At 27.9% G+C, this 26,981-nt stretch overlaps 1 protein-coding gene across 2 annotated transcripts in view; it reads left to right on the forward strand.

Annotated features, from left to right (window-relative positions):
- Positions 1-1,377: 1,377 nt before the first annotated feature.
- Positions 1,378-26,981, forward strand: part of Paip1 (Poly(A) binding protein interacting protein 1) — a 53,625-nt gene continuing 28,021 nt past the window's right edge. Inside the window, exons 1-3 of one of the 2 annotated variants that reach the window (XM_067279312.1) lie at positions 1,379-1,801; positions 17,353-17,510; positions 24,327-24,392. In XM_067279312.1, the coding sequence (XP_067135413.1) occupies positions 1,621-1,801; positions 17,353-17,510; positions 24,327-24,392 (405 nt within the window). In that variant the 5' untranslated portion in view covers positions 1,379-1,620. Of the gene's footprint in view, positions 1,802-17,352; positions 17,511-24,326; positions 24,393-26,981 lie in introns of both variants that reach the window. The other variant, XM_067279313.1, reaches the window with a different exon arrangement.

Consider the following 26,981-nt stretch of genomic DNA (forward strand, 5'->3'; position numbering starts at 1 on the left):
CCAGAAGCAAGAATAGCATCTGTTGAAGGCCGAATGGCCGGATTGTTAAGGTGTCGAATCCAGTCTGGTAGAAAAACCCCAGGAAATGGACCTGGCCGAACCCATAATGGGGGTAATAAAAAGGCCCTCTTACTGCCCGCAAGACGGGAGAGTAAAAAAAAAATCTCACTAACGAAATTCATTTTTCCAGTAACTATAATGGAAGATATCGGCTAGTAACTATCTGACATAATTAACCATCTTTACAGACCGCTAATTCTTTTCTCTTAAGGATGGCGTTTTTTGACATGGAATCCTACTTATTCATCTATAGTATGTTTCTTATAGTGTAATCTCTTGAAAATCTTATATTTAATTGTAATTTTTTGATGATTTTCATAAAATTTTCGGTTTTAAGATATTGTATAATTAGTTATAAATAAACTCGAGAAAATAGAACAAATTAATGTTCAGTTTGAAAGTTCTGCCTGACAGAGGAAAGAGTACTCAAAAGCCGAATGCCTATCTCCTCCAGTCTCTCTATGTTTGTAAATATACTGTGTCTGGGGAAGGCCAGATGCCTGAAACGGTACAAACATCAGCCTACACGTCTAGAGGACGAGAACATCGGGGATCGTCTTTCACAGACCAACGACACTTCGCGAATCCGGGCCTTAATTCTTAATTTGTACGAAGACAATATTAATACTAAATTATAACTTTAAGGTTAATGCGTACCTAGGTAGTCCAAGATGGCGGCTCGTCTCCGATTCTACGTTCTAACCCAACCTAACCTATTCTAATAATTATGGTAATTTATTAAATAGGTTAGGTTAGGTTAGGTTAGAACGTGCGTCTCCACTGTTCCTTGTCTTCTGATTGCTGGAATCGGAGACGAGCCGCCATCTTGGACTACCTAGGTACACATTAACCAACTTGAATTAATAAAGTTCTTACGGAATTTCATTGAAAATTCAATTCATTTAATTTAATGAAATCACAATGAATTATAATTTCATCAAATTACAACGAATTGAATTTTCATGGAGGAGCACAATATAATTTCCAAGTTTTGAAGTTTATGTGAAGTCATATCGTTCATCTTTTAAATAATAAATTGTTTTATATAAGATTTCGACAAGTGATAACGCGAATTAAGAGTTATGGATGATTAATTAATACAGTAGCAGCCATATTGTCGTTAACCATAACATTATTATCAGGTGTATTTTATATATAACAATAATGTAATATTTGTTCCTTAAACCAATGTGGCACGCAAAGTTTTCTAAATAATAACGAAAATAAAAATAAAAATAAAAATAAAAAATACCATTCCCAGTTCGTTGACACGACGCTTTCTTCCCATTGGTTAAAAATTCTGCGTTTGTTAATAAATAAAGATATCATCCGTAAGTGTAAACGTAAACGTCATAAAATGTTTGGTTCTGGCTAATCGGCATTCGATACGTCCGAAATTATTTTACTTCTCATTTTAAGGAATAAAAATTTATTAATCCCGCAGTCGAACAACTTCCGATCGGTTTCTGTTTCGGTACAAGGCTATTAACATTCAAGTATTTTGGATATTTACTTGGTATATTTGCAAATTTCTACGGTATAATAAACCAAATCCACATCATGGATTCGAAAGCAAACGAAATAAGTCAAACAAGAGGACGTGGAGTTAAAGAGAGACCCGATTTACGTCGTCCACAGCATTTTGCAATGTGTGAACAACAAGAGTTGAATCCATTTGGTGGAGGTGATAGACCATCTTCCGTGAAAGACAACACGAATTGGACGAACGAAACCAAGCCAGGTACTAATATATAACACCGTTGTTAAATTAATCTTTATTCGTAGATTGATTATTACGTGTAAGTTTATTTTCCTTTGTATCTACACAACATCTTTGATCAAGTTACACTATACAAAATGCATTAATTAGAATTCATTTGACTGAATTAATTCATTCAGCTGATGATAAACTGCTTTAAAAGCATCTGGTTAATGTTCTAAAATAACTGATGTTAAGCAACAACATATCATTTTATATACATTCAATTATCAACTATAATTAATAAAAAAGCATTTATTTCCCAATATGGTTTTGTACAGATATTAAAATAGATGAATACTAAATTTCTTCACTCAGAAAATTGAACAATTTGGTTGTACTCTACTGTACATTTGTATATTTTCAATGCTTTATAAATGTTATTGCTACTCCTTTAAAAATTACTTATATACTTTTAAAATTATACATTTAAGTTCTATTTTATTTGTATATAAGTGAAAAAAAATATATTACAGAAAGTAATCGTTATTCTATTATCGAATGATTGAGTGATAATTTTTATAAATTTAACGTAGGAGTGTACAGTTATTGCTTCTTTAATTTATTATATTTCTGTTAACTTATAAATATAACGACTACCTTTTATTATTTATATTAAGGGAAGTACATAATATTAGAAAATATTTTAATTATTTAACAAAATTAACAAAAGTAATTTTGTTCCATATGGAAGAAAATCATTTATGTCGAACGATTTCTTTTCAATATTGGAACGTTTATGCAATAACATAAAATATTCTGTGACAAAATGATAAAATATTTTATGGAAATTTTATAGAAAGAGAAGCCAATGATTTTGTAAAATAAATGCATTTGTTAAAAAAATCTTAAAGTTTTTTTAAACAAATATAATGAATTTTAGTATCTGCAAAATTTGTCGCCGATATCGAATTGTATTCGTCGGGCTGCACGTTTGTATTGTCTAAAGACAAAATATTTATATTCATTACATCTGAAATAAAATTTCTAAAAAATACTAGCTTTAACTAGACCAAAATATTACGTCATTTTGAAATGTTTGTCATTAACACATATATATGTGTGTTAGTATGATTTACTACAGATGTCTTATAACATAGATGATTAAAAAGCTTTTAAAAAGTATATTTATAAAACTTTATTGCCATTTGTATATAATTTTAATTTAAAAACAAAATATATTTCAATTGTTCATCTTCATCAGTATTTCATTGTTTTTTTTTATACATATCTCAACATGTATGTTAAAAAATATAAATTAGGTCTTATACTTTTTCTGAAAATTTGTTATTTAAAATATTAAATTGAATTTTCTTCCATTATTAATAGTCTGATCTTATGGAGCTATATTGAAAAGTGCTGCTTTCTCTATTTATTATTAAATGGTAAATACAATTAGAAAAATAATTAACTTATTGCGAATAAGAATATTATGAAATTATCTACAATGATTTTGTCATTTTACATACATATAATTATTTCATTAAATCATTTAAATTATTTTATGAAATATATACTGCATTTGATATGAAAATATCATTTGAAATGATCAATCCACTCATCAGTAAATTTTGTTTTGAGTTTTCATTTAATATATGATCTTTTGTCATCTGTTGGTTTCATTATGTGTATAAGCAGTTTAATTTCTTAGCATTATTCCTGCTTGCAACAGCATATAAATCAACTATGTTTGCATAAATATTTGTTAATATAGAATCATTTAAATCAAAATTCAGTTTGTTTTAATTTTGTAAACCGTCAAAATGGCAATTGCACAGATATAATAATTAAATGTAATTGATATTTACATTAACTTGATTAATGTGTGTTTTCCTGTAGCTAATCAAATACTGGTTATTTGAATGTTATTTTATGTCATCACTTTCTATTTATATTGTTTCTTGAAGAAAATTTTCTTTATCTGTTTGCAAATGGCATTATTGACAGCTTATTAGTTTCTTTGACCATAATGCTAAATGACCTGACAAATTGTCCTGTTAAAGATAAAACTGAAAGATAGGGATATACAAACCCCCCAAAAAAGTTGTTTTATTTGAAATGAAAACTGATTAACACACAAAAATCTGCCTTTATGCTATACTTACTGTTGTTGGTAAGCTTTTGATCTCTTGCTGGAATTTTTGTATAATATGTATGAAATCTGTAAATATCTTATTAGTAATTCAAATTTATAAATTAGTAATTTGTTATTGATTTCAATTATTATTATGTTATATTTTTCATGAAATGATAATATGACACAATTTTTATATAAGAATGTATTTAACAAACATTGTAAATTTCATAATCTCTCGTCACAATTCATTTTACAAAAGAAACCATATTGTTCAACAAAAGAAAAATATTTGCAACTTGGACTAAATCTTCAGCTTAAATTATTATTAGAATTTCTTTGCCAGTTCAAAAATAGAATTCTTAAAGATTTAAAAATTCTATTTTTCATTTTATAAAGAAATTCTTATAATTTGAACTAGCGATGGAATTTAAAGCTCCAAAGTGTTTTTTTTTTTTTCAATAAATAATAGTCTTCTGAATAAAGGTTAATATTTGATATTCTTTCCAGCTTAATGAGTTTTATTTTTAGTTTATAACTTTCACTCATAGTAACAACAACCTGAAGACTATTTTAATTATTAACTAACATAACTTGTAATAAACAGCTAATTCTTCATATAATATCTTGTGCATTTCAAAATAATTATAAAGTTTTGAAATTTTACGTCAATGATATATTGTGTTCAGGAGCTATGATAATAAATAAATGATCTAGAAAACAATGTTGACTAAGTTTTTTATTAAATCATTTTGAGAGCTATTAGTACTATACGGCAGTTATCTGCAAATGACTGACATAGTACTTTACAGCTACATTCTTTTTGACTGTGTTTGTTTTTTGTTTTTTTTAGTATACTGTATTTCCTGTAATAATTGTCCACCAGTCAATTTTATTTTTTTAATGGGTGATTATTGGAGTGAAAAAATAAATATATTGACATAAGAAAGGAAAAAACATGATTCCAAATAAGACATAAAACTAGTTAAATTAGAATATCATGACAAATATACAAAAAATAATTTGAATGAAGTACTTGAATTACCTGATTTGCTATAATTAACTTCATAAATTTCAATAATTTCCAATATCAGTAATGTTGAACGTCAATAATGATGTTAGCGAATATTAATTTTTCCAACTTCAATATTGGAAAATATTTATATCAATAGTTGATTATTTGATAATACTGTACACTAATAATATGCCAGTATTTAGGCCAACTAGTGCAGTTTATCCCACAATACACAAGTTAAATGGGTAATTATTACAAGAAGAATATTTACATGGGTGATTTTATTACAGGAAATACAGTATGTGATAAAATCATCAATACATATTTATTAATTTGCTTGCAATCAATGGCAGTACAAAATATTAGCTCTATAACTAAATGCAAAGCTTTCTAAGAATTGTAATTTGAATATTTGTTGAAACAATTCTGATTCTAAATTTAGATTCACAATTAATTATGCAATTCAACAAATATGTTTTCAAGATGATATTAGGTTCTTAACAATTTAATGTAGCCTAATAGATGTGTTTATATATCTCTCCTATGTTCATTTATTCTTAGAGATGTTTGAACTTGAGGTTTTTAATATGGTTATTGTAATGAAAAGTTTTTTTAGTTTTTGAATTTAAATGCAAATATGGTAGTTTTTCTTTTTAATATTTTTTATTATTGAAGGAAAAGCAGTATATTTTGACATTTCTTAACTGATAAATGTATGAGTTATTTAAAAACTAAGAATACATCTATTCTGATGATATTTATTCTCTAAATTAGGAATATTATTTTAGTTATTTGAATTTTTTGTCATTTTGAATAAAAAAGTTCACTTCTAAATTGGAAGTAACGTTCAGAATAGTCAAATTATTTGCCAATTACTTGGTTTGTTATAATGATAATTTTTTCTTCAATAATGAATTATTGGATTCTGAATTCTAAATTGTTTGTTTATTCTTAATGATTTATGATGTTTTACTCTATTGTGGTAGACTGTGATAGCAATTCGTACGAAAATAAAAACTATTTTAGCAATTTAAAATGAACAATATTTAACTATAATAATCTGATTAAATTTAATCAAATAATTGTAATTAGTACCAAAAAATGAATCTTTTAGAATGATTCCATTTATGATCTTTACAAAAACATTATAACTGAATACATTTGGTTGAGGGGGGATAGCAGGAATCCTGGCAATCCAGGATTCTTTTGATGTTGAAGCTATTTTTGGTGATTGATTTTTGTTTTGCTCTGTCTTGACTTGTCTGGAATAAATTTAGCAGGTATTTTAATATTTGGAAACATTGTTTTTATCTAGTTTATATCTGCATTTGATATATCTTGAAAATTATTCAGTCCACATTCATTTAAATTTACTTATCTTTACTGACAAGAAAATTTTAATAAAATTTCACTTTGTTTATGCAGTTATACAGATTCAAGTTTCTTTTTTTTTTCTTTTTATTAATATTCACTTATAATGCTCTTTTCAAATCACATTTTATTTGAATTTATTTAATTTTATTGGAATTTTAAGATTATTTTTTAAATTTTGTTTTCATATTTCTGGAAAATAGAGGAAAAATAACAATCACAAATACCATTCATAATAAATATTATATAATAGAAGTATTTGTCAGTATATTATGCCATTTATTACTTTTATAATTATCGATAATATTATGAAAAATAGTATATTATAATCACACAATAATTTTTTAATTTTGTTTTTATCATATGTCAATAAAATATTAATATTCAATAATCAATCATTAATTCGTGATAAATTATAGATTTCTCAATGAAAAATTTGCATTGTAAATTTCTATTTTTGATAAGCAAAAGAAATGTATTTTATAATTTGAGTATATTCACTATAATTACCATCTTCTGGTATGTAAACCCATTATTACTTAAAACTCAGAAAATTGCTAAAAAAAAAAAAAAAAAAAAAAAGCATAATCTGTCCACTGTGTATCCTGACCTATGGAAGAGCCATTGCTTTATAGGCATAAGTTCATAGTTGCAATTTAAAATGATGTGTAACTCATCCTATTACATAATCCACACCCTTGTTTTTTAAATTTTCTTTTAAACACATATAACCTGTGAATTAAATGCAAGAAAATATTATTATAACATTACTAAAATTTGTAATGTTAATATTTTAATAATTCAATTTCGAAGAGAACATCTTAATACAATTTTAAAAGTTACAAATTAACTTAATGCAGTTTTAAATATTTTTAATTACAGGAGGAAGAAAACTAATACAAACATATATGCAAATTCAAGTATAGGTTGCTTTACAATTCTTTGATCAATTATAAATTTTACAAAATATATATATTCTGTATTATTACTGGATTAGATATACAGTAGAGCATCGATTATCCGACTCAATTGGGGTTGGTTGGATAACTGAAAAAACGGATAACCGAAAAGTATGAAAAAATACTATATTAGTATATTGCTATTAACCTACTTCGCGTTGAATTTTCATTGATATTAAGCCTAACAAATTTTTTTTTTTAAATAATAATTGTCGCTATTGTATCGTTAAAAATTATTTCTTTATTTTCCACAAAATAAAGACAAAATAAAAAATTAAACATGGTTTAAATACTGGCCTCCCTTTCATGGTCGAGCCAGTGTTGCCAGCTAAAACATGCAAAAAATTAACAAAAATAATATTAAAGTAGCCAAGACAGCCAAATATTGTAGTGCCACATCACTAGCGGACATTTGAATTTGCCGACTAGAACGCGGTCGGTTAATCGATGTGACGGTTGATCGAGGGTCGGATAATCGATGCTCTACTGTATAGTATTTCTGGGTATAATTTTGTGACTAACATTGCCAATTAAGTATAACCAAAGATTGTAAAATTAAATTCTGATAACATACGATACTAGAATTTGCAGAATATAACTATTTTATAATCATTAATTAATAAAATCTTCTTATATTATATAATTCTTATTCAAATTATTATTATCTTCATTTCTATTGTTAATCAAAATTATTGTAAAAATATTTTGAATTAAACGTTTTCCTCTAATTTGACACTGTTTTTTCATTGGAATGTTTAAAGAAATATGCATCTCTCAGTTCTAAGAATCTTAATAGTGAATATGTCTGCAACATAATTCATATCCAAAATAAATTTGATATTTTGTTAATGTCTAGATTGTAAACTGCTAAGATGTGTAGATATTTAATCATCATATATTAATTAGCAATCGCTCCTAAAAAATTTTGTAGAAAGTCTGTTAATCTTAGTTTGATTTTAATTGTGAATTAGCAATAATTAAAAGTACTGGATACTTAATGAAATTATTCATTTATATGGAAAACTTTGTCAATGATTGATGCAAAAAAGTAGATCTAATGTTCTCTATGCATAAAGGAAAACTTATCATTTGCTTTTAGGAAACAAAATATAGCATATGCTTCCTAATCCAAACCAATTTTGTTTTTTTCTGTTATATGTTCCAGTCAAAAACAAAAATAAATCATAAATTGTATTTTAAAAACATGGCTAATTTTTAAAACTAATATTATTGTATATTTTTACATATGTATCAAATATAATATAAAAATTTTTTAAATATGTGTGTTTGTCTGCAGATTACCTGAGCAATCTTTTCTTTTCGTATAACCTCACTAATCCAAATTTTTAACTAATCTGAATAACCCTGTACAATAATTAGTTTGAATTAACAAGCACTTTATATACAGTAAAACCTGTTCAAACCAGAACCTTAATAAAACAAACATTCCTAAACAGGAAGAATTCTTCAGAATGCAGCAATTTTTTTTTTTTGCATTAAAAAAGTCCTGTTCAGAACAGAAATCTGCCAAACCAGAAAAAGTATTCTGTACCATGTGAGTCTGGTTTACACAAGTTTTACTGTACTGTATATATTTTGTATGGTTCTTTTGGCTGGTAGTTGTAAAATGTATCTAAGCTGCTTATTTTCTTGATGGGGGAACAAATGTCAATTTGAAATATACTGATATAGATATGTTTAAAACAAGTAATATATATAAATATTACATTTACTTTTTTTAATCTATAAAGTAAGAAAATAAACTAAAAGAATATGTCAATCTAAAACTAATAAAACATTATCACAAAATTTCTAACGTTATTCATGAAAGTTAAGTATCAAATTAAAACAATCTTATTCTCAATTCTCCTTATAATATCAAGGAATTAAAAATTTGTTTATCAAAAGTATTGGCATACATGAAGTTATATATTTATACTCCATTTCTTGGCATAGTTTAGAAAGAAATATTTTAAGTTGTTTTAATTTTTAAAATTATAATAAAATATTTTACTCTGAATGTACTGTTTATTATGTGTAGAAGAGTTGTAAATTGAAAAATTCATTTTTATTAGCTTTATTTGGCAATCACTTTCTCTTCACAAGCTATTTTTTATTACAATCTTGTCTTTTCAAAAATACATATGCCATGCCTATAATTCAATGCATATCTAGGTTTAGTAACAGTTAAGATTGATGATAATAAACACTTCATAGCCCAATCTGTTCATTTTTACAAATTAAGTTCATTAATCGTTTGAATAGTAATAAACAGATGATATTTGTTGAATTTATACAATTATGAGCTTTTGAATGAATATTTAAAATATAATAAAATTTTCACTAATTAGGTTTCAAAATGTGTATTTCCAGAACATATCTGGTATAATCATTACAGCATTTGACTGACTAATTAATGAAAATTTTTAAATTATTAAAAGTGTACCATGACAAAAAAAAGGTTGAGAATCACTGGTCTAGATTGTAAACTGCTAAGTGTGTAGATATTTAATCATCATATATTAATTAGCAATCTTTCCTTAAAAATTTTGTAGAAAGTCTGTTAATCTTAGACACTCTTCTTATCTGATTTGAACTGACTTGAGAAAAGGTATTTTGTTCAGGTAGATATTATTCATCTGACGCAGGCCGCATGTGGCCCATCCCGTGAAATTGTGTGGCCTGCTAAACGAAGTTATATATTTATTAAAATTTTTGTTTGCCGTTGTGTGTATACCAAAACAATTAAATAAATGAAAATTTGCCTGTGTCATTGTTATAATGCGCAAGTGCTAGTACGAACTCTTGGTATAACAATAAATTCTTACTCACTTTGTATTTGTTTTACTTTTTTAAAAGCATGTTTGCCTAAATTGTGGCCCACCGAAATGTTACACGTGATCGGAGTGACCCGCGAAACAATTTGGGTTGGCCAGGCCTGTTCTAATGGATCAGGTTTACTGTCTCAAATTGTAACAAGACATGAATTATGATACTATCAAATTTATAATTAAATTAACTTTATTTATGTTGTATAACATTCTGGCAGTCAGTTCATGGTATAGTTGTCCACTATTATAATGCTTATTTCGATATATTGTGTTTTTTCTTCCAAATAGTACTTTAGTTTATAATTTTTAAAAGTTGGTTGTCATTGACTTTCTACTGGCAAAGAAACATCTTATTTTATCAGTAGCATAAAACATATAGACTCCTTGCCTATATGTTTTGTGCTACTGATGGCGATCTCTTGTGGTAAAACAGTGAACTTGTAGTTACAAACAACAGAGTTATGACTGGTACTGTCCTATTATACAGGAGATACATTGACAATATTATAGTTTTCTGGAGGACAGTACCAGATATAGCGGCCTTTGTCGACACTTTGAGTTACGACTGAGCTAATATGACAAATTTGGTGAATTTTTCCTTTGGAATAAAGAAATAAAATATTTGTAGCATGGTAGGATGTAATACTTACAGTAATACCATAGAGATAGTTTTTTCCAAATGAAAAAAGACCCAGTTAGAAGAAAGGCATAGATTAATGCTGTACAGAGGCTTTACTTTTATTTGTCTGTCTTCATTAATTATAAAAACTTTTCTATTTTATTTTAATAAACAAAAATGTCTGTTACTGTGTCTGATAATGCCATCTGGAGAACAGCATACTCATGCATTTCTGGGCAATGCACTCTTCATTGATCAGATATACTGATAGAAAACATTATAGATATTATTATGTTTATATTCTTCCTTATTAATCATTTTCCATTGGTCATTAAGCTGCAAAAATAATATACAGCCATTTGAGTTAATACATTTATGTTGAATTTTTTATCAGTTCCCTTACATCCTATGTTGATGACAGCAAATCTTGCATGTACTTTCTTTTTTTGCAATAAACATTAAAGAGATTTTTTTTAAAATTTTGCATTAATATTTTTATTTTAAACATATAATTAAATTTTAATTTTATAAAAATGTATGCTTTATTTTAATTTAAAAATGATCAAAGGAGATATAATGTAGATGATTTAACTTTCCTTTGGATAACTTGTACTAGAATTTGTTAGCTAGATATATTTACGGTATGTGCATTTGTGGAATATATTTACCAAAAGCTGTATATTTTTGAATATGTTGAGTAACATTATGAAAATGGCCTGTTTATTTTAATTTTTCCCTGCTCTAATGGATTTTCTACAAAAAAATTATCCTCAAAAGTGACAGTTTTAAGAAATAAAATTATTTTTTCTATGTTACAAACACATTTACTTACATAGGTGTAATTAACTACATTTTTCACATTTCTACCTTAAGATGGTGCTTCACCATAGCACATCTGATTTAGACAGGAAGCATATTCTGTGAAATACAGCCCACAAAAATGCAAGTCAGCATGAAGATTGAAAATAGACAAAACAGGTGATTAGATACATTGGTTAAATCACTCATTTGGTTTGTTTCCCAAAAAGCATGATATAGCAAGGGACTACTACATTACCATAGTGTGCTTGAATTAAATCAAGAATTGTGATAAAAATCTTATGAACTTATCTCTGTCATAGAAATTTCAGGTCCACTTAACAACCAGTAAAATTTATATTTTTTTTCTGCAATGAAAATGGATCTTTGCTGATAAATTTTTTATTATAGGGACCTTACAATTCCTGTAAAAAATTTATGGAATTACTTCATCATGAGGATGTTTTTACAGTAATTTAAACATGTAGCAAAGAAATAAAACTATCAATTGACATAAAATAATTTTCTAATAATAGTCGGACATTTTGCCTATATTAAGAATAATTTATAAACAGTCAGCATAACATTATACAAGTTAAAAATATTTATGTATTTAATATCATATAGAGGGAAAAATGTATGGAATCACCTTACATTTAACGTATTTTAAAGCATTGCTTGCTATATTGTTCAATATGCAAATAGTAAGTTTGAATATAAGTGAATACTTGCTTCTAGCTACTTACGTTAACAGAAAATTAAAGTATTTAACAAAATCATGGTATCTAGAAGGGAATTAGCCATAAAAGCAATAGAAATATTGTAAATTCTTTAAAGAAGGCAATTCAACAAGGACTGTTGCAAAAGATGTGGGTTGTTCACAGTCATCTGCAAATATAAACAAACTGGTAGTATCATAAAAGGAAACATTTGCCAACGACAGAAGACATAAGTGTCAGGGTAGGAAACTAAAAGTGATATGTCTTGAAAATAGGAAATGGAAAGAAGCAAGTGTGAGAGAACAGTGAGAAATCATTTTGAAAGAAATAGGGTTTTTATATACTAAAACAAAACAAAAACCATCATTGACACTGAAACATAAGAAAACAAAGTTACACTGGTCCAAAGAAAAGTAACTGTGGACTGTAGATGACTGGATGAAAGTGATATTCAGAGATAAGTTGCAAATTTGCATGGTTGTGATGAAGATATTAGAATTTTCATCTGACACTGTTCTAATGAAGCTTGTAAGGATGACTGTCTAAAGAAAATGACAAAATTTCCTACCTCAGTTATTATTTGGAATTTTATCATGTCAGATAAAGGACTAGGTGAGCTGCTCATTATTACATGCCTAGATATATGTTGACATTTTGGAGAACCTTATTCCATCTATTGAAAATATGTTTGGTGGTGGTGGTGGCACTTTCCAAAACGACAATGCATCTTGTCACAGGATTTGAACTGTTAAAAATTTTTTTTATCAACAACATATCCATAAATTTAATGAGTAAACATTCCAGATTTAAATTATTTAAGTTGACTTATTCCAAAATTTTTTCCTATATGTAAAATTTAAAAAATTTATATGTTTTAAATAATTGAAATAACATAAATTAATCATATTTAAAATAATCAAAAGGTTTGACTATTATTAAAAAAAGTATTTTGGATTAATACTTGTTTATTTGCTACATGCTTTAAAAAACTACAAAAACATCTTCACATTAAAACAATTTCATCTTTGCTAGGGGTTGTACAATCACTAACTCACTATTGTATCATTTGACAATAGCTATTGAGAATAAATATCTAAAATTTTGACAATTTTTTGTTTGCAATAATGTCTACTCTGATGATCTGTGTCATAGATAGTATTTAAGCTTCTTTTGTATTCACAAGTTACCAGAACATGTTTTTGAATTCTGCCACATTAGGGTGTATGTCTTGGCAGCCATTAAGTTACTGCTAGTTGTTAGTGAAAGCTTGCAATTTTTAGTTTATCATTGGCAACATGTCTTATAAAACCAGTTCAGGCAGATATTATTCAGTTGTTGGCTACCATAATAGCCAGTGTGTTCTTTATAAGTGGTTTAAAGCTGTTTATGATACACACAGAAGCATGATGCATCAAGATTGTCCAGTATTCAACTGTTCCAGTTACATTTATTTCTGTGATGAAAATTTAAGAAGAGAATGTGTAACCAGCCATGCATGTACATCCAGCTAGATAAATAACTTTGGACCTGTATGTCTAATGATAGCAAACAGAATGATTACTTGCGGATAGGATTTGTGATGGCTCTACATTTATCTTAAGGACACAAATGCTTTATGACAATTTGTCAAGTAAAATTTCACCTACTTATAATTATTTTTCAAGACTCCTATAATTAAGTACTACTTGGTAATCATAGGCTTTACTTTTAATAAGACATTCAAATATAGCTGGATATTCCAAAGGTGGCCATTTTCTTGTGTTATTATTCCACGATTTTATAGTACTAAATGTCCATCTAAAAATAAATTAGAAAATCATCCATTTTTTCTTTGTTAGAAAAAATTTAAACTTGAATAAAAATGATTGAAAATACTCTTAAGAGTTTTATATTTTAAATTATAATCAATTACTAACAAACTGGTTGTAATGAATGAATTTCTGTTAGTCATTTCAAAATCAACTATATTCTCAATTGTATAGTTACTGCAAGAACAACAGAAATGCATATCTTAATGGTGGTGCAATGATGGTGCTACAGTACGGGGAAAATACATGAATCTTTTCTGGAAACTTGTAGATAGTTTTGACTTTTTCTTATACAGTATGATTCCTATATATGAATATTATAATTTAACACAATGATCTGTTTTCTTTTTGTTCTAATTCATTCTAATATATTTGTGAACTTAATGGATTTCATAGAATTTTATTGATGATTAAAAGTTTATTTTACTGTTTTTTTATTATTTTAACTAAATTGTTATCTAACATTTAAATACCTTGAGAAAAGGTATTTGAATCTTCTTGTAAGGATACTGGAAATATACAAATGACTCACTAAAACCTTTGACTATCCAGTAAAATTGATCCAGTTTAATTGAACTAACAAACATTTTCGACCTTAATATTCAGTCTTCATCAGGTTTACAAATACTGAGATTCTAAGAACAGTTATGTGCTACAATTTAAAAACTTAGAACCTTTCCAATCTTGCATATAAAACTGTCGTGCACCTGTGTTACCATGGATGCATACATGTTGCTAACATATGCAGCATGCATAGCACAAATGAAAGAATATAATTATTATATACATAAATAAAGGGATGGAAGTTTATGTTAAATTGTCTGTGGGGGTTGTCTTCTCCTTTTGTAACAGAACTTCCAAGCTTAAGATATATTAATAGCATCCTTGGAATTGATGCAGTTAGTATGTAATCTGGCTGTGAATATGTACCAAGCTGCTCCAGTTGACTACAGTGTCAGTGAAGATCTTTACGATAATCCGTCTCAAGTTGGTTCTTACGACTCGAGAATGTTGTTAGGTTGGTTCATAGGAAAGCACACCTCCACACTCAAATTATACACTATTTACAGTTTATTTACAATAGGTAGAATATACAAGTTTGAAAACATAGTATTTACAAGATAACAGCAGGTGGTGTCTTACATAACAGATTAGTTATCCAGAACTACACAACTTTGGAGAGGCCTAGTCACTTGGGGAGTTGGCTCAACTGCATGGCCGTCCTATCTCTACACTAATCCTTCCCGGAGGAATTTCTAAGAGGAGAACACTCTCTCTACATCCCGCAGGCTTCCAAAGTGTCAGAAACTACCATGTATTCGGTCTCTCGCCCCTCTCTCTTTTTCTCTCACTCGTCTTACTATTTAAAGAGGTTTTGGACGACAGCTTCTGACCAACCACGATTCTTCCTTTCATCGGAAGCTTTCCAAAACGGCTGTTCTCCCAATGAAACAAGCTCACCATAATGTCCGTCACTTGTTTACATTTTTTTCCAGCAAGCTAAATGTGGCAAACACATTGCCCGACCTCACGCAAGTCCAATAAACAAAGACAGTGCTCCTTTTGTTTCTCCACCTGTTTACGAATACAACTCCAGGTGGGACCAATTTGCAAGGTCATGTCACTTTTGTCCCTACTCTGTTAAAAGCAATCCTTTACACTGGCTTTATATATTTCAAGAGTTTTTAGAGATTGGATGTGTTCCATGTGGTGCAAGAGTCTGATCATTTCAGAATTGTGAAGGTCGTCTCTTATGCCCAGGGTCGAGGCATAAGTGGATAGGATAGTGGTGTTTTTGTTGTGATCGATGTCATGTTTGTATTCATGTAGACACTTGTCGAGAGAGTGTTTCGTGGAACCAATATACACAAGCTCTCTTTGAAACCTGTCGTTCCATAGAGGAACAGAGTATACACCTGGAGCCAATTTTTAGTCCATTTTGTCCTTGCAATTGCACAGGAGGTCATATATAGTACTAGGTCTCTTGTATGCAATCTTTTTGTTTGTATATGGGACAATTTCTCTGTAGAGTTGAGGTGATGGTTATATTCAACAACAGCTAGAGACAGAGTGTTATTTGAGTTATGAGTGTGTGTATTAGTGTTGTCACTAGGATTTACTTGTGAAATAATGTATGTAATCCATACCCAGAACCCGACCATCCAGAACATAGCCACCCATGTCAGATGGCTATGTTCTGGATGTGCTGTAATTCAGACAAGGTGTCTTCGAATTTGGAGTGGTGCATGAACGCTCTTTTGGTTTAGTTAATCTGGAGATTGGCTAGGTAATGTACACATTAATGGCTTTCGAGCTTTAGCTGTAACATATATATATATACCTTGCCGGGGTTGCAATGCCAACTGAGTGCCTTGAGTGGGTGTTTCTGGCCGTGGCGCTGATGTGTCCCCAGTTGGTGCCGTAATAACTGTTGATGGTTATATCTTAGACTTATATATGCTCAAAGAGGAGATCGGAGTGAAGGTCCGGTAGCGTAATTGGCGATGCGTCTGCACGGTAAGCGGGAGTTGCGGGTTTGAGTCCTGCTTTGGAGCTGATTCTTTTCTTCCAGTTTAATCTAAATTAATGAATTAAATATTACAATTTTTAATTTTAATAAGAGATGGTGCCTAATGCCTAACTCTAGTGCCAAATTTATTTCTAATCTATAATCATTTATTCAAAATTTAGCCCGATCATTTACAGCAGTTGTTGGTGTATTTGCTCAATCTCTGTATATATTCATAATATATTATACATTTATTATCATGCAATTTTTTATTATCTTTTCTTAAATTTGTTAAGCTTTTTTTCTGAATGTTTATATTTTAGATTTTCAAAACTTTATCATTGCTATATATAGAAAAACCAAGCCTGAATTACTAATAGTCGAATAATGGAGTTGGAAGTTGGATTAACTACAGGACTAACTAGAACTTTGCTAAAAATTAATTACATAGATATTATATAATTTGGACTAAAGATAGGCAATTATGATGTCATCTTGTATTGAATTAAACAAAAATTTTTTATATTTATTTATTATGAGAACTGCAATATTTATCACTATCAGATTTCTTTTAATTAATAAATTAAACTTTTTAGGATATAAAGTCCTTAATATACTGTAGTTATTTATCATTTTAAATGAACCTAAATTTTTTTTAAATGTAGAATTGTTTAATGTTTTATAATTGAAGATAGACAGACATAAAATTTTCTTTACCATTTACGTATATATATACTTTTAAATCATAAATGTTTGAAATTTTAAATTATATTTATAATTTATATTATCAATACTAGTTTAAGTGAATATTTTTTATTGTTTATATACAGAATTAGATGGATCAACATCTCAATTATCATCTTTAAATCAGAATTCTATTAGTACTTTCATATCAAAAAATGTGAGCAGTGAAAATTCATTAAATTCTACATTATCACCATATGCTAAAGAATTTATACCAAGATCTCAACCTCCTAAATCAAATGAGGTAAAATTCTTTACATTTTATATATAATTTTTTTTGTGTATTTATATAACTTACATAAATAAGTATTAAATAATTCTAAAAATTGACAGATTAATAGATTAGATTATATTTGAAACTAAAATCCAGAGTTATTTTATTTATATAAATATGTAAAAATTAATAATAATAGTTAGATTTAATTATGATTATTTCAAACAAAAAATTTAATAAATCATTGAAATAGTCACAATACATTTTCAATGAATTTATTACATAATATAGCATTATACAGATTTACTCTATTGAAGATTGTTGCTATTTATAATTCTATAGTCATGTAACTCCTAACAGAAGTAGTTTTTTCACTAAAATGGATACAATTTTGTTTTTTGGTGACAAAGGCAATTTTATTGAATAAATTTAGAAAGGATAAAAATAGAAATACTGTCCTGAATATAAAGATTTTAAATAATGAATCTTCAAAAAAAATTCATATAAAAAAACTTACGTGGAAAAACACTTGCATATAATATTTTATATAAATATTAATTTAGCAATAAATTCAACATAAGTTAGTGTATACTGATGTATCTTTTCTGATTTATATTATTTGATATAAGCTATAAATAACTTAAAGTAAATTTGAAATTCACTTTGTTGTTATAGTGTAACTTGAAAGAAAAGAAAAGGGATAGATTTTTCTTACTAAGGAAAAAATATGAAAACACCAAAAATCAGTTTTTTCTTGTCAATAAAAATTAATATTTTTTATTGTGTTTTTATATGTATTAAAGAGAATGGTAATAAAAGAGAGTATACTTGTCACAAAAGTCAGAAAAAATTCTTAACTTTTATTATGTGATCACACTTTTTTTTTTACCAGTAATTAACAGAAAAAAATTTGATTTCTGAAAAAGAATAACATGTAAATCCTATGAGTAAATATATACTCCCTATCTTTATATATGTTTGTGTGTGTGTGTGTATATATATAATATATATATATAATGTCCTGAATATGAATTATTTAAATTATAGCAAATGTCCTGAATAAGAATTATTTAAATTAGTCACTAAAATTAGACAAAGGAAAATTGTTAAAATAAGGTATAAAAATTTGTTGAATTTAAGGAAGAGATGATTGTTCCAGATTTTTTTTTTTTAAATTTTGACATTAAATAAAAATGTTCTTCAATGAACTATTAGTTTTCAGATAATTTCATTTGTGTGGAAAAATTAAAATATTCAATAACTGTTCAGATTTCAAGTTTTTGAATTTTCTTTCAGGTGGTTTCGTGGTTTTAGTTATAAAGAAAACACCAATTTTTAATGTTTTTTTTTTAATAATACTAGATTTTTTTTGGTCTTAATTTCAGAAAATACATTACAACTTTGTGTAAAAAACTTTACAGTATTTTATACCAAACAGGGATATGTTTCTTCATGTTCTATAAAGTCAGTTTCCAATTTTCATATGATACTAATGAGGGAAATCTTAAGTTGAGTAGATTTCCTTTTTCTTGTCTACTGCTGTCACTATTTTCTCTCTGCAGCATGATCTTTGCTTTCTGACATGCCTTTGGCCATGATTTTATCAAAAACTAGGAAAAACTTGTTTATAGATTATATAAAAATATATACTTATGTGAAGAAATTTACTTTATTAAAGTTTATCTGCTCAGATTTAAATTTTATTATAATTTTTATACTTTACCACAGTGTTTTTCAATTTAAAAGATATTTTTTTCTGCTACACATACAATGGTACTGTACATATTATAGAATATTAGTGTTCTAGAAGCTTAATCCAAATGTGTCATGACATAAATGTGTAGAATAATAGAACTTATGCAAGGTGAAATGCATTACAAAAAAAAATGTGTAACTGGTGCATTCTAAAACAGTTTTTAGAAGTTTCTGAAATCATTAGCTTTTAATGCAGAATTATTAATTTTTTTTTTTTTTGCAAAATATTTTAAAATATATCTTACAGCTCTTAATACTTTTATATGTAAACCAAAAGCATTTCTAAATACATTTTATATTTTACAGAAAATTCTATTTTTTTGAAGGTAAGTTATGTATTTTTGTGATACAGTAATACCTTGGTTTTTGTCGACTTTCAGTTATCGTTTGTTTTGGTTTTTGTCGCTTTTTTTCGCAAAAAATTTTTCTCGGTTTTCATCGGTTGCCTCGGATTTTGTTGGGCATGCCCATGTGACCTCACTGCTAATTTTGCGAAAACAAAGGGTAATTTATGCGTTTTCCTGCTCAGTGTGTTGTTGTTTCTCGTTGTGTGAGAATTACCTCCTTCCACGTCTAGTCAAACAACTCCTCTATGACAGCCGGATGGCCAAGCGGTCAAGGTGGCAGCCTACTGCTCTGGGGATGGGTCCAAAAATCCCCAGGAATTTTTCCTGGGGATTTTTTGACCCATTCCCAGGCCCCGTCACTCACAGTCCAGCCACCCCATTGTGGGCCTAGCAGAACCCATAACGGGCTTGCTAAAAGAGGCCCTCTTAGTTCCCACAGGGCAGAAAATGTTTAAAAAAAAGCCAAACAATTCCATTGTTTCCTTTCCTTTTAGCTTCATGATGGGACCAATGAAAGTTTCCACAGCCAGAGTCCTTCGAATGCCATGTTAAATGTTCATTTATTTTTTTACATTAGTCTTTTGTATTAGTTTCTTATTGTTTTCAGTCAAACTTTGTTTATCATATTAACATGTGCTTTGGGTTCTTGATGTGACAATCAATTTTCATAGACAGATATTTTTTATCCACAGTCATTTTGCATATCTTATGTTTTACAATGTTTTCATTTGTTCATATTCCTCAATTATTAAATTTTGTGGTAACTTACATGCAGAGACTTTTCCCATTTTAGATGAAATTCGTCCTGAATAAATTACTAGCTTCCAGGATAACAAACTCAAGTGATTTCTTCCAGAATGTTCAGCATGCATAAATGGACTCTCCCTCTACTTGAAAAGTGAGAAATTACATTGTACTGTGATTGGTTGGGGACGGACAAATCTGCATAATTACCATGGCAGTGTTGAATCTCTTAATTCAGCAAAATTATTGTTATCACTCTACTTATGTTTTAAACTTTAAAATACTTAAAATATTACAAAATGGGTGTAGTTTGGATGCAAAGTAATAAACTGAGTGCAGGAGTGTGGTTTGGGTGAAATTGAGTCTTTTCCCCTCCTCCGCCCACTTGCACAGAATATTCATATTTTGTCATAGTATTTCTAGTATCAATTCATCATATACCATCATTTTATGAAATGGGTGCTTCACCCAAAATTCCAAACCTTAATCAAGTTTCCAGTGTACAGTATATAATAATTATCTAAACTTGATTGGACCCAGGGTTCCCATCAAGTTAAGATTATCCAGAAACTTGTTTGTTCTTGTGTTTTTAAGTACATCAAGAATTGCGTGTTTAAATTTGATGAACAATAAATGCTGTAATGTAATTATTGTATTTGAAAGTAAATTAATTTACTTAAGATCTAACATAATATTGTAGCAGAGAGAGGTGAGCCCATCGGTATGTTGTGTTTCTGGCTGTAGATATTTCCTCCAAAATGAAAGTAAGTATTTTCAGTAATAAATAACAGTGCCTTACACAAATCTAGTGCTTGAGGCACTGAGAGGCTTTTTCCTAATAAGCATGGTGTTTGATAGCATTATGGCCTCAAATTGCAGTACTGAAGGGTACAATGATACTACATCAATTTTGTAAAAGTGGTATGCTTGTGTGGGGAGTGATGTAAGTGTGGTAGAGAGAAATTACTTTCATTTTGATTGCAATATCTACATCCAAAAATGTAATATTATATATAATATTATGTTTACTACAATTAGCAGATGTAGTGATTCTAGTTACATGTAAAGTTTAGTCTCTATGTGTTAATTATTTTTTAAACCATTTTGGATAATCAAGTTCCTACTGGAATTATCTCTCAAATATGTCTTTTTATATATGCAGTTGTGTGTGCACATGTTTGCATGTGTGTTATTGTTATTCTTTATTTATTTATAATTCATCTTAAGTTAAAAATAAATATTTTTTTCTCTTTACTCAATATTTGAATTTATTCTATTAGAATAGAATGTGTATTTTTAAGTATTTTGTACTATTTGAAGTAAAATGTTTTTGCTTAAAGCTTTCTACTTTATATACTTTGTATATAAAAAAAAACTAGACAACTTTATAAATAAGTTTTACTGTGAACAAAGTTCATAGATTTTGAATTAAAGATAATAAATCTCTCTGTCAATATTTTAAAATGAGTATTCAGTGAGTATATTAAGCATATAATAAATGTAAGTATTTCAGTTATAATATAGTACTTTGGAAGATTGAAAAGATGATTCTATTCTCTCTTGCCTTAGAATTTACTAACAACTTGATTTAAATTTAAATTTAAGAATTTTTTATTAATATAAAAACTAATAAAGTTGAAATTTTATTTTCAAATTTACATTTGCAAGATGTTGAAACTTTGCATAATATAATTTTGAGAATATTCAACTGAAAAAATAAGTACATATTACCTTTTATTATTATATTGTCACAAAGCAGATTTCTGTTGGCTGGCTCTTTATTTGATGATAGGCTGTCATGCTGACATTTCCCAAAAAAAAAATTAATTGAATGGAAGAACACTCGTGGAACTGTTCCAGTTTTAGAACTTTCTACTGAGCAAACTTTATTTATTTATTATTTTCTGCTTAATTACTTTTTAAAAAATTAACTACCTTTTTTACTTATTTGTTTCATTAATTCACTTAATAAACTTTTTCATGGATAAGGTTATAGTTTTTAGTAAAGATATGTTAGGAGATCTATCTCTTCTAATAAAGTTGTCACAGATATCTGGTATTTAATAAGTCTGCTTAGTTTTTTCTCCATCTTCATGGTGTTCACTGGATCTTGGTTGTCTGTAGTATTCATTTATACTTGATTGCCTTTTGTTTTTGTTGTATTATAAGTAAGCATACAATTGCTTGAGAGAATGAATTGTACAAGAACGCATAATTAAGATGGATATACAGGGTTTTATTGATTCTTGGGGATATGCATTTTGAACATGTCTCTCGTTGGTCCAGAACTTTTTTATATAAACTTTGTTATATTGTGATATGTGGATGGAACAGAAACTAAAAATAACATTTTGAAATTTGTAAAGGTTTTCTGTCCAGTTATCTTGGCTATGTTCTTTGTTTTAATGACAATCAACTGAGCATAAAAGTTCCAACTTTATCACATCTATTTAACATGGATTGTGAGATATGTGTATCTAGTGTTAAGTTTTGCCTCCAAACACAGTAGAAAGTATTTTTGATCAATGATGTGCAATGAAATTGTTGCTGTTTAAAACAAAGCAACACCAAAAATGTTTAAATTCTTAATATATTGATGTCTATGAAGTACACTTATCACAAAATATTTTAATCACTTGTCAGTGATTCAAATATGAAAACAAAGAATTATGGAAAAATGAGCATTTACAGTGCATTATCCTTCCATTTCATGCAAAAAAATTGAATCAACATTGGTTAATGTTGTGAAAGTAGGTTTATATACAGTGAACTCCCATATAATGCACTCCCCTGTAACGTGAATTCGTATAACATGACAAAAAATTGTGACTAGTGCTCATACAAAATTTCTAATTTTGCCATCTGGAGAAGAAAACAAGGTATATGTTTTTTCTCCACTTCTCAGGTATTTTTTCATTTTAGTATGCTTGGCTAAAACAGCAAATCCTCCTTATAAATTATAACAACTGTATATAATATTTTTTAAAATTTAGTTACCTATATTCTATTTTGTTTATTCTTTTATTAAAAGACACCATCTTTAAAACAAGTTAATTAACATTGCAAAATAAAATCATACTTGAAACTAATACACATTTCATTAGCAATATACAGTCAGTGCTGGAACTCAGAGACAAATTTAAATTTATGCATTATCAGACAAATTTATGCAATCTCATATAACGTGATTTCCTATTATGCAGAATATATGCCCCGTGCTGTATGGGAGTCTGCTGTATTCATGAGTTTTCATATTACCATAGTGTTGATGGTGATGGTTTTTATTGCATGAAGAGGAAAGATATTTCGAGCATTGTTCATTTCTATTTTCATTAAATATTTTATGCCAATGAAATGTTGATGCTTATGAAGTACACTTGTCACTAAATGCTTGTTTCAACAATATAAACTTTTCTGCTATTGTTGTGTTTTTAAATAGTGCAGAATAAAAATTTTATTACTATTATTGAAACTTTTTATGTTGTCTATGTAGGCAAAATTTAATACTAGTATACATAGTGACTTATAACAGACATTTTTTTCAACATTATAGGTTTAATGCATGTCTGTGTTCATGTTTCATGTGTATGTAATTTTGTTTATAATTGGACTTTATATTTCTAATTGTATATAGAAATATATTTGATCTAAATATCTGTTCAACTGAATAATTAATAGTGTAATATCATTGGTCCAGTTCATAAATATCTCATATCTCCAAATTCCACATATTTGAGATTATTGTACTAGCATAATCAAACTGGTGTAACACATCTGTATAGTCACAAACCTTGTGTTTCTGGTGCATTTGATTTTACAGAGGTAAAAATTCATTGCCACAAATGCTATACTTCAAAAACCAGTTTTTGATGCTTCTTGTACAGTAGGCATTTTGGAGATATGGAGAAGTTTGTGAACTAGGCTAAGATATATGAATTTTTTTTAGAACTAATAATATACAAATGTAATAGATAAATTAAAAAGTATATTACTACACTAGGTTACCCTTTCTCCATATGCTGAAGAATTTGTACCTCGTTTAAACTATAGAGATCCCCAAGTCGAGGTAAAAATTCTATCATTTTTCTGTTTCTAAATTTATTATGAAATATCTTCTTTATATACTAAAATTATTTAAACCAATTTTTCTAACATTTTTTTTGTTTTTGATGATGTATTTTTTTTATATATATATGTATATATATATAATTATTTATAAGATCTATAAAAAATTCAAATAGATTTACTTAAATTTTAATATTTATGAAGTAAAATATCTAATATAATTTTCCTATGCAAATTTAATTTGACACACTAAAAACAACTCAAGTAATAATCTAATAATCATACTAATGCAGTGTTCTTAACCAGGAGTCTGTGGGTTTGGAAGGGTAAAAAATCAACATATTAATTTTGTGTTATTGTGTGAAATTGTTTATTATACTAAGAAAGAAGCACATATATTACAATATATTTTTTATTTCATAAATATAATTTTATATAACTGGTTTCTTTTGTAATTTTATTTTATGTATTTAAAAACATTAATCCACAATGGAGTTTGTGAAAAGGGGTTTGTTTTTTATTTATTTATTTTTTAATTTTCTGCCCTGAGGGCACTAAGAGAGAGCCCATTATGGGTTCGGCCAGGCCCACAGTGGGGTAGCTGGATGGTGAGGGAAAGGGTTTGACATATCCGGATGGATCATTCCTTGCAAAACTCCTGGGGATTTATGAATCTGTCCAGATTCAAACCCAGATCCCCCAGAACTGTAGGCTGCTATCTTGGCTGCTCGGCCATCCATCCAAACAAAAAGGTTAAGAACATTATACTAATTTAATAAATGAGTTAGTAAAACACCTTAAACTTTTCAGTATGTCAGGTTATTTAATTTTCTAAATTTTCTTTTAAGAAATAGTTAAATATTGAAAAATAGTTTTACTTATTTTATCCTTTTTTAAATTAATGTGTTATTTTTATAAAATAATTTCTTTATCAGATATCTCTTTTCATAAGTTAAAGTCCCTCTTATATATTAAGTAGAAGACTCTGAAGTTTGAAAAATATATTTGATTTAATAGATGTAGTTTGGAAAAATGTACTATAAATCAATCAAATTATTTCTTAAACGGGAAATAGTGTATTGTCTATTTCTTTGTATGCTATGATATAAAACTAATGAAAATGTATCAAAATTTTATGTAGTGGAAGTTACATCTAGATTTTAATATTCATAATTATTCAATTTTAATACTGCATCAAATACAGGTCAGTTAAAAACACATGCACAGAAAAATTATAATATCTAAATATCAGTGACATGCTGTCCATGGAAGCTGTGGAAGTGCCGCTTCCCTTATATTTTCTAAAATATAAATACATATTGTGTGATAATTTTCATATTTTAATGTTTGAATTAATTAAAATTAATATTTTATTATAACCGCATTATATATCTTATTACAAATTTCTATACTACATGTGAAAAACAATGATAAGATTGCTATTGTATATTCGAATATAAATTCATATATTCATATTTCCAATGGAAGTGCCGTATTGTCGAATACGGGATAGCTTCCATGGCGAAAATATTTGAATCGTGTAAAGCAGACAGATTATACGCATTTGCACATGGGCTTTACAGAGCACCAACCTCACACAGTTTAGCTCATGGATGCTACACACCAAAATATCTTATAACACTTCCAATAATTCTATCCAGGGCTGGCACAGCTTCCTCATCATCAAATGTCACCATATGCCACTGCTAAATATACTTATTTTGAAGTAAACATTCAAAAACACAAGTATTAATGATTAACTATGTTTTGGTCACTGAAAAAAGAATAAACAACTATTATAATTTATTACATGATCTCTAGGTTTTGTATATAAAAGTGGGTGTGGGTTATCCTGTTGATTTTAACTTAGCAAATTCATATTTCATCAAATAGCTGTTTCTTTGTTCTAAACTCACCAAAAGCATCTAGAGAACATAAAAATGCTTTACACACTCACACACTGTATTTATCTGGCATAACAATTTTTTCATAGATTTCCACAAGTATATATGCATATGCCTTACCTTTAACTCCTATCTATTTTCTATTATTAGATACTTTTATTTGAACTTGTATCTTGAAAGCTGATAGGTATTTTTCAACAATTCTCCCTCTATCATTATAATCAAAGAACTCTCTCTATCAAAGAATTATTTAAAGACTTTGTTTTAAGTTAGATTATATTTTAAGGTAGTTTAAGTTTCCTAAGAAAAAATTTTAGTGGTCAATCTACAAAGTTAGTGGCTGCTATTGCAACTTTCTTAATGAACCTTAAATTAATTAAACACAAAATTAAAACAAAATAATACTCATACTATAATACTAATCTGCTTTATGATTGGCTTTTAAAAAAATAGTATAAACTCAAATTATTTATTATTTTATTAACTAGTTGGAGGAATTTTTTAGCCAGTTAATCACTAGCTAATACCAGCACCATATATATCTATCATCATAACCCTTTAGAATAAGCTAAGTAAGAGATGATCATAAATTATTTTCAAATTCAGACAATGCCCAAATAACAGTATGAAACAACGAAACATCTTCCACAAATTCAGGAAGCCATGTTCAAGACAAGAGATTTTTA

The sequence above is a fragment of the Centruroides vittatus genome, unplaced genomic scaffold (assembly GCF_030686945.1).
Source record: "Centruroides vittatus isolate TY-2023 unplaced genomic scaffold, ASM3068694v2 contig_863, whole genome shotgun sequence".
NCBI lineage: Eukaryota > Metazoa > Arthropoda > Arachnida > Scorpiones > Buthidae > Centruroides > Centruroides vittatus.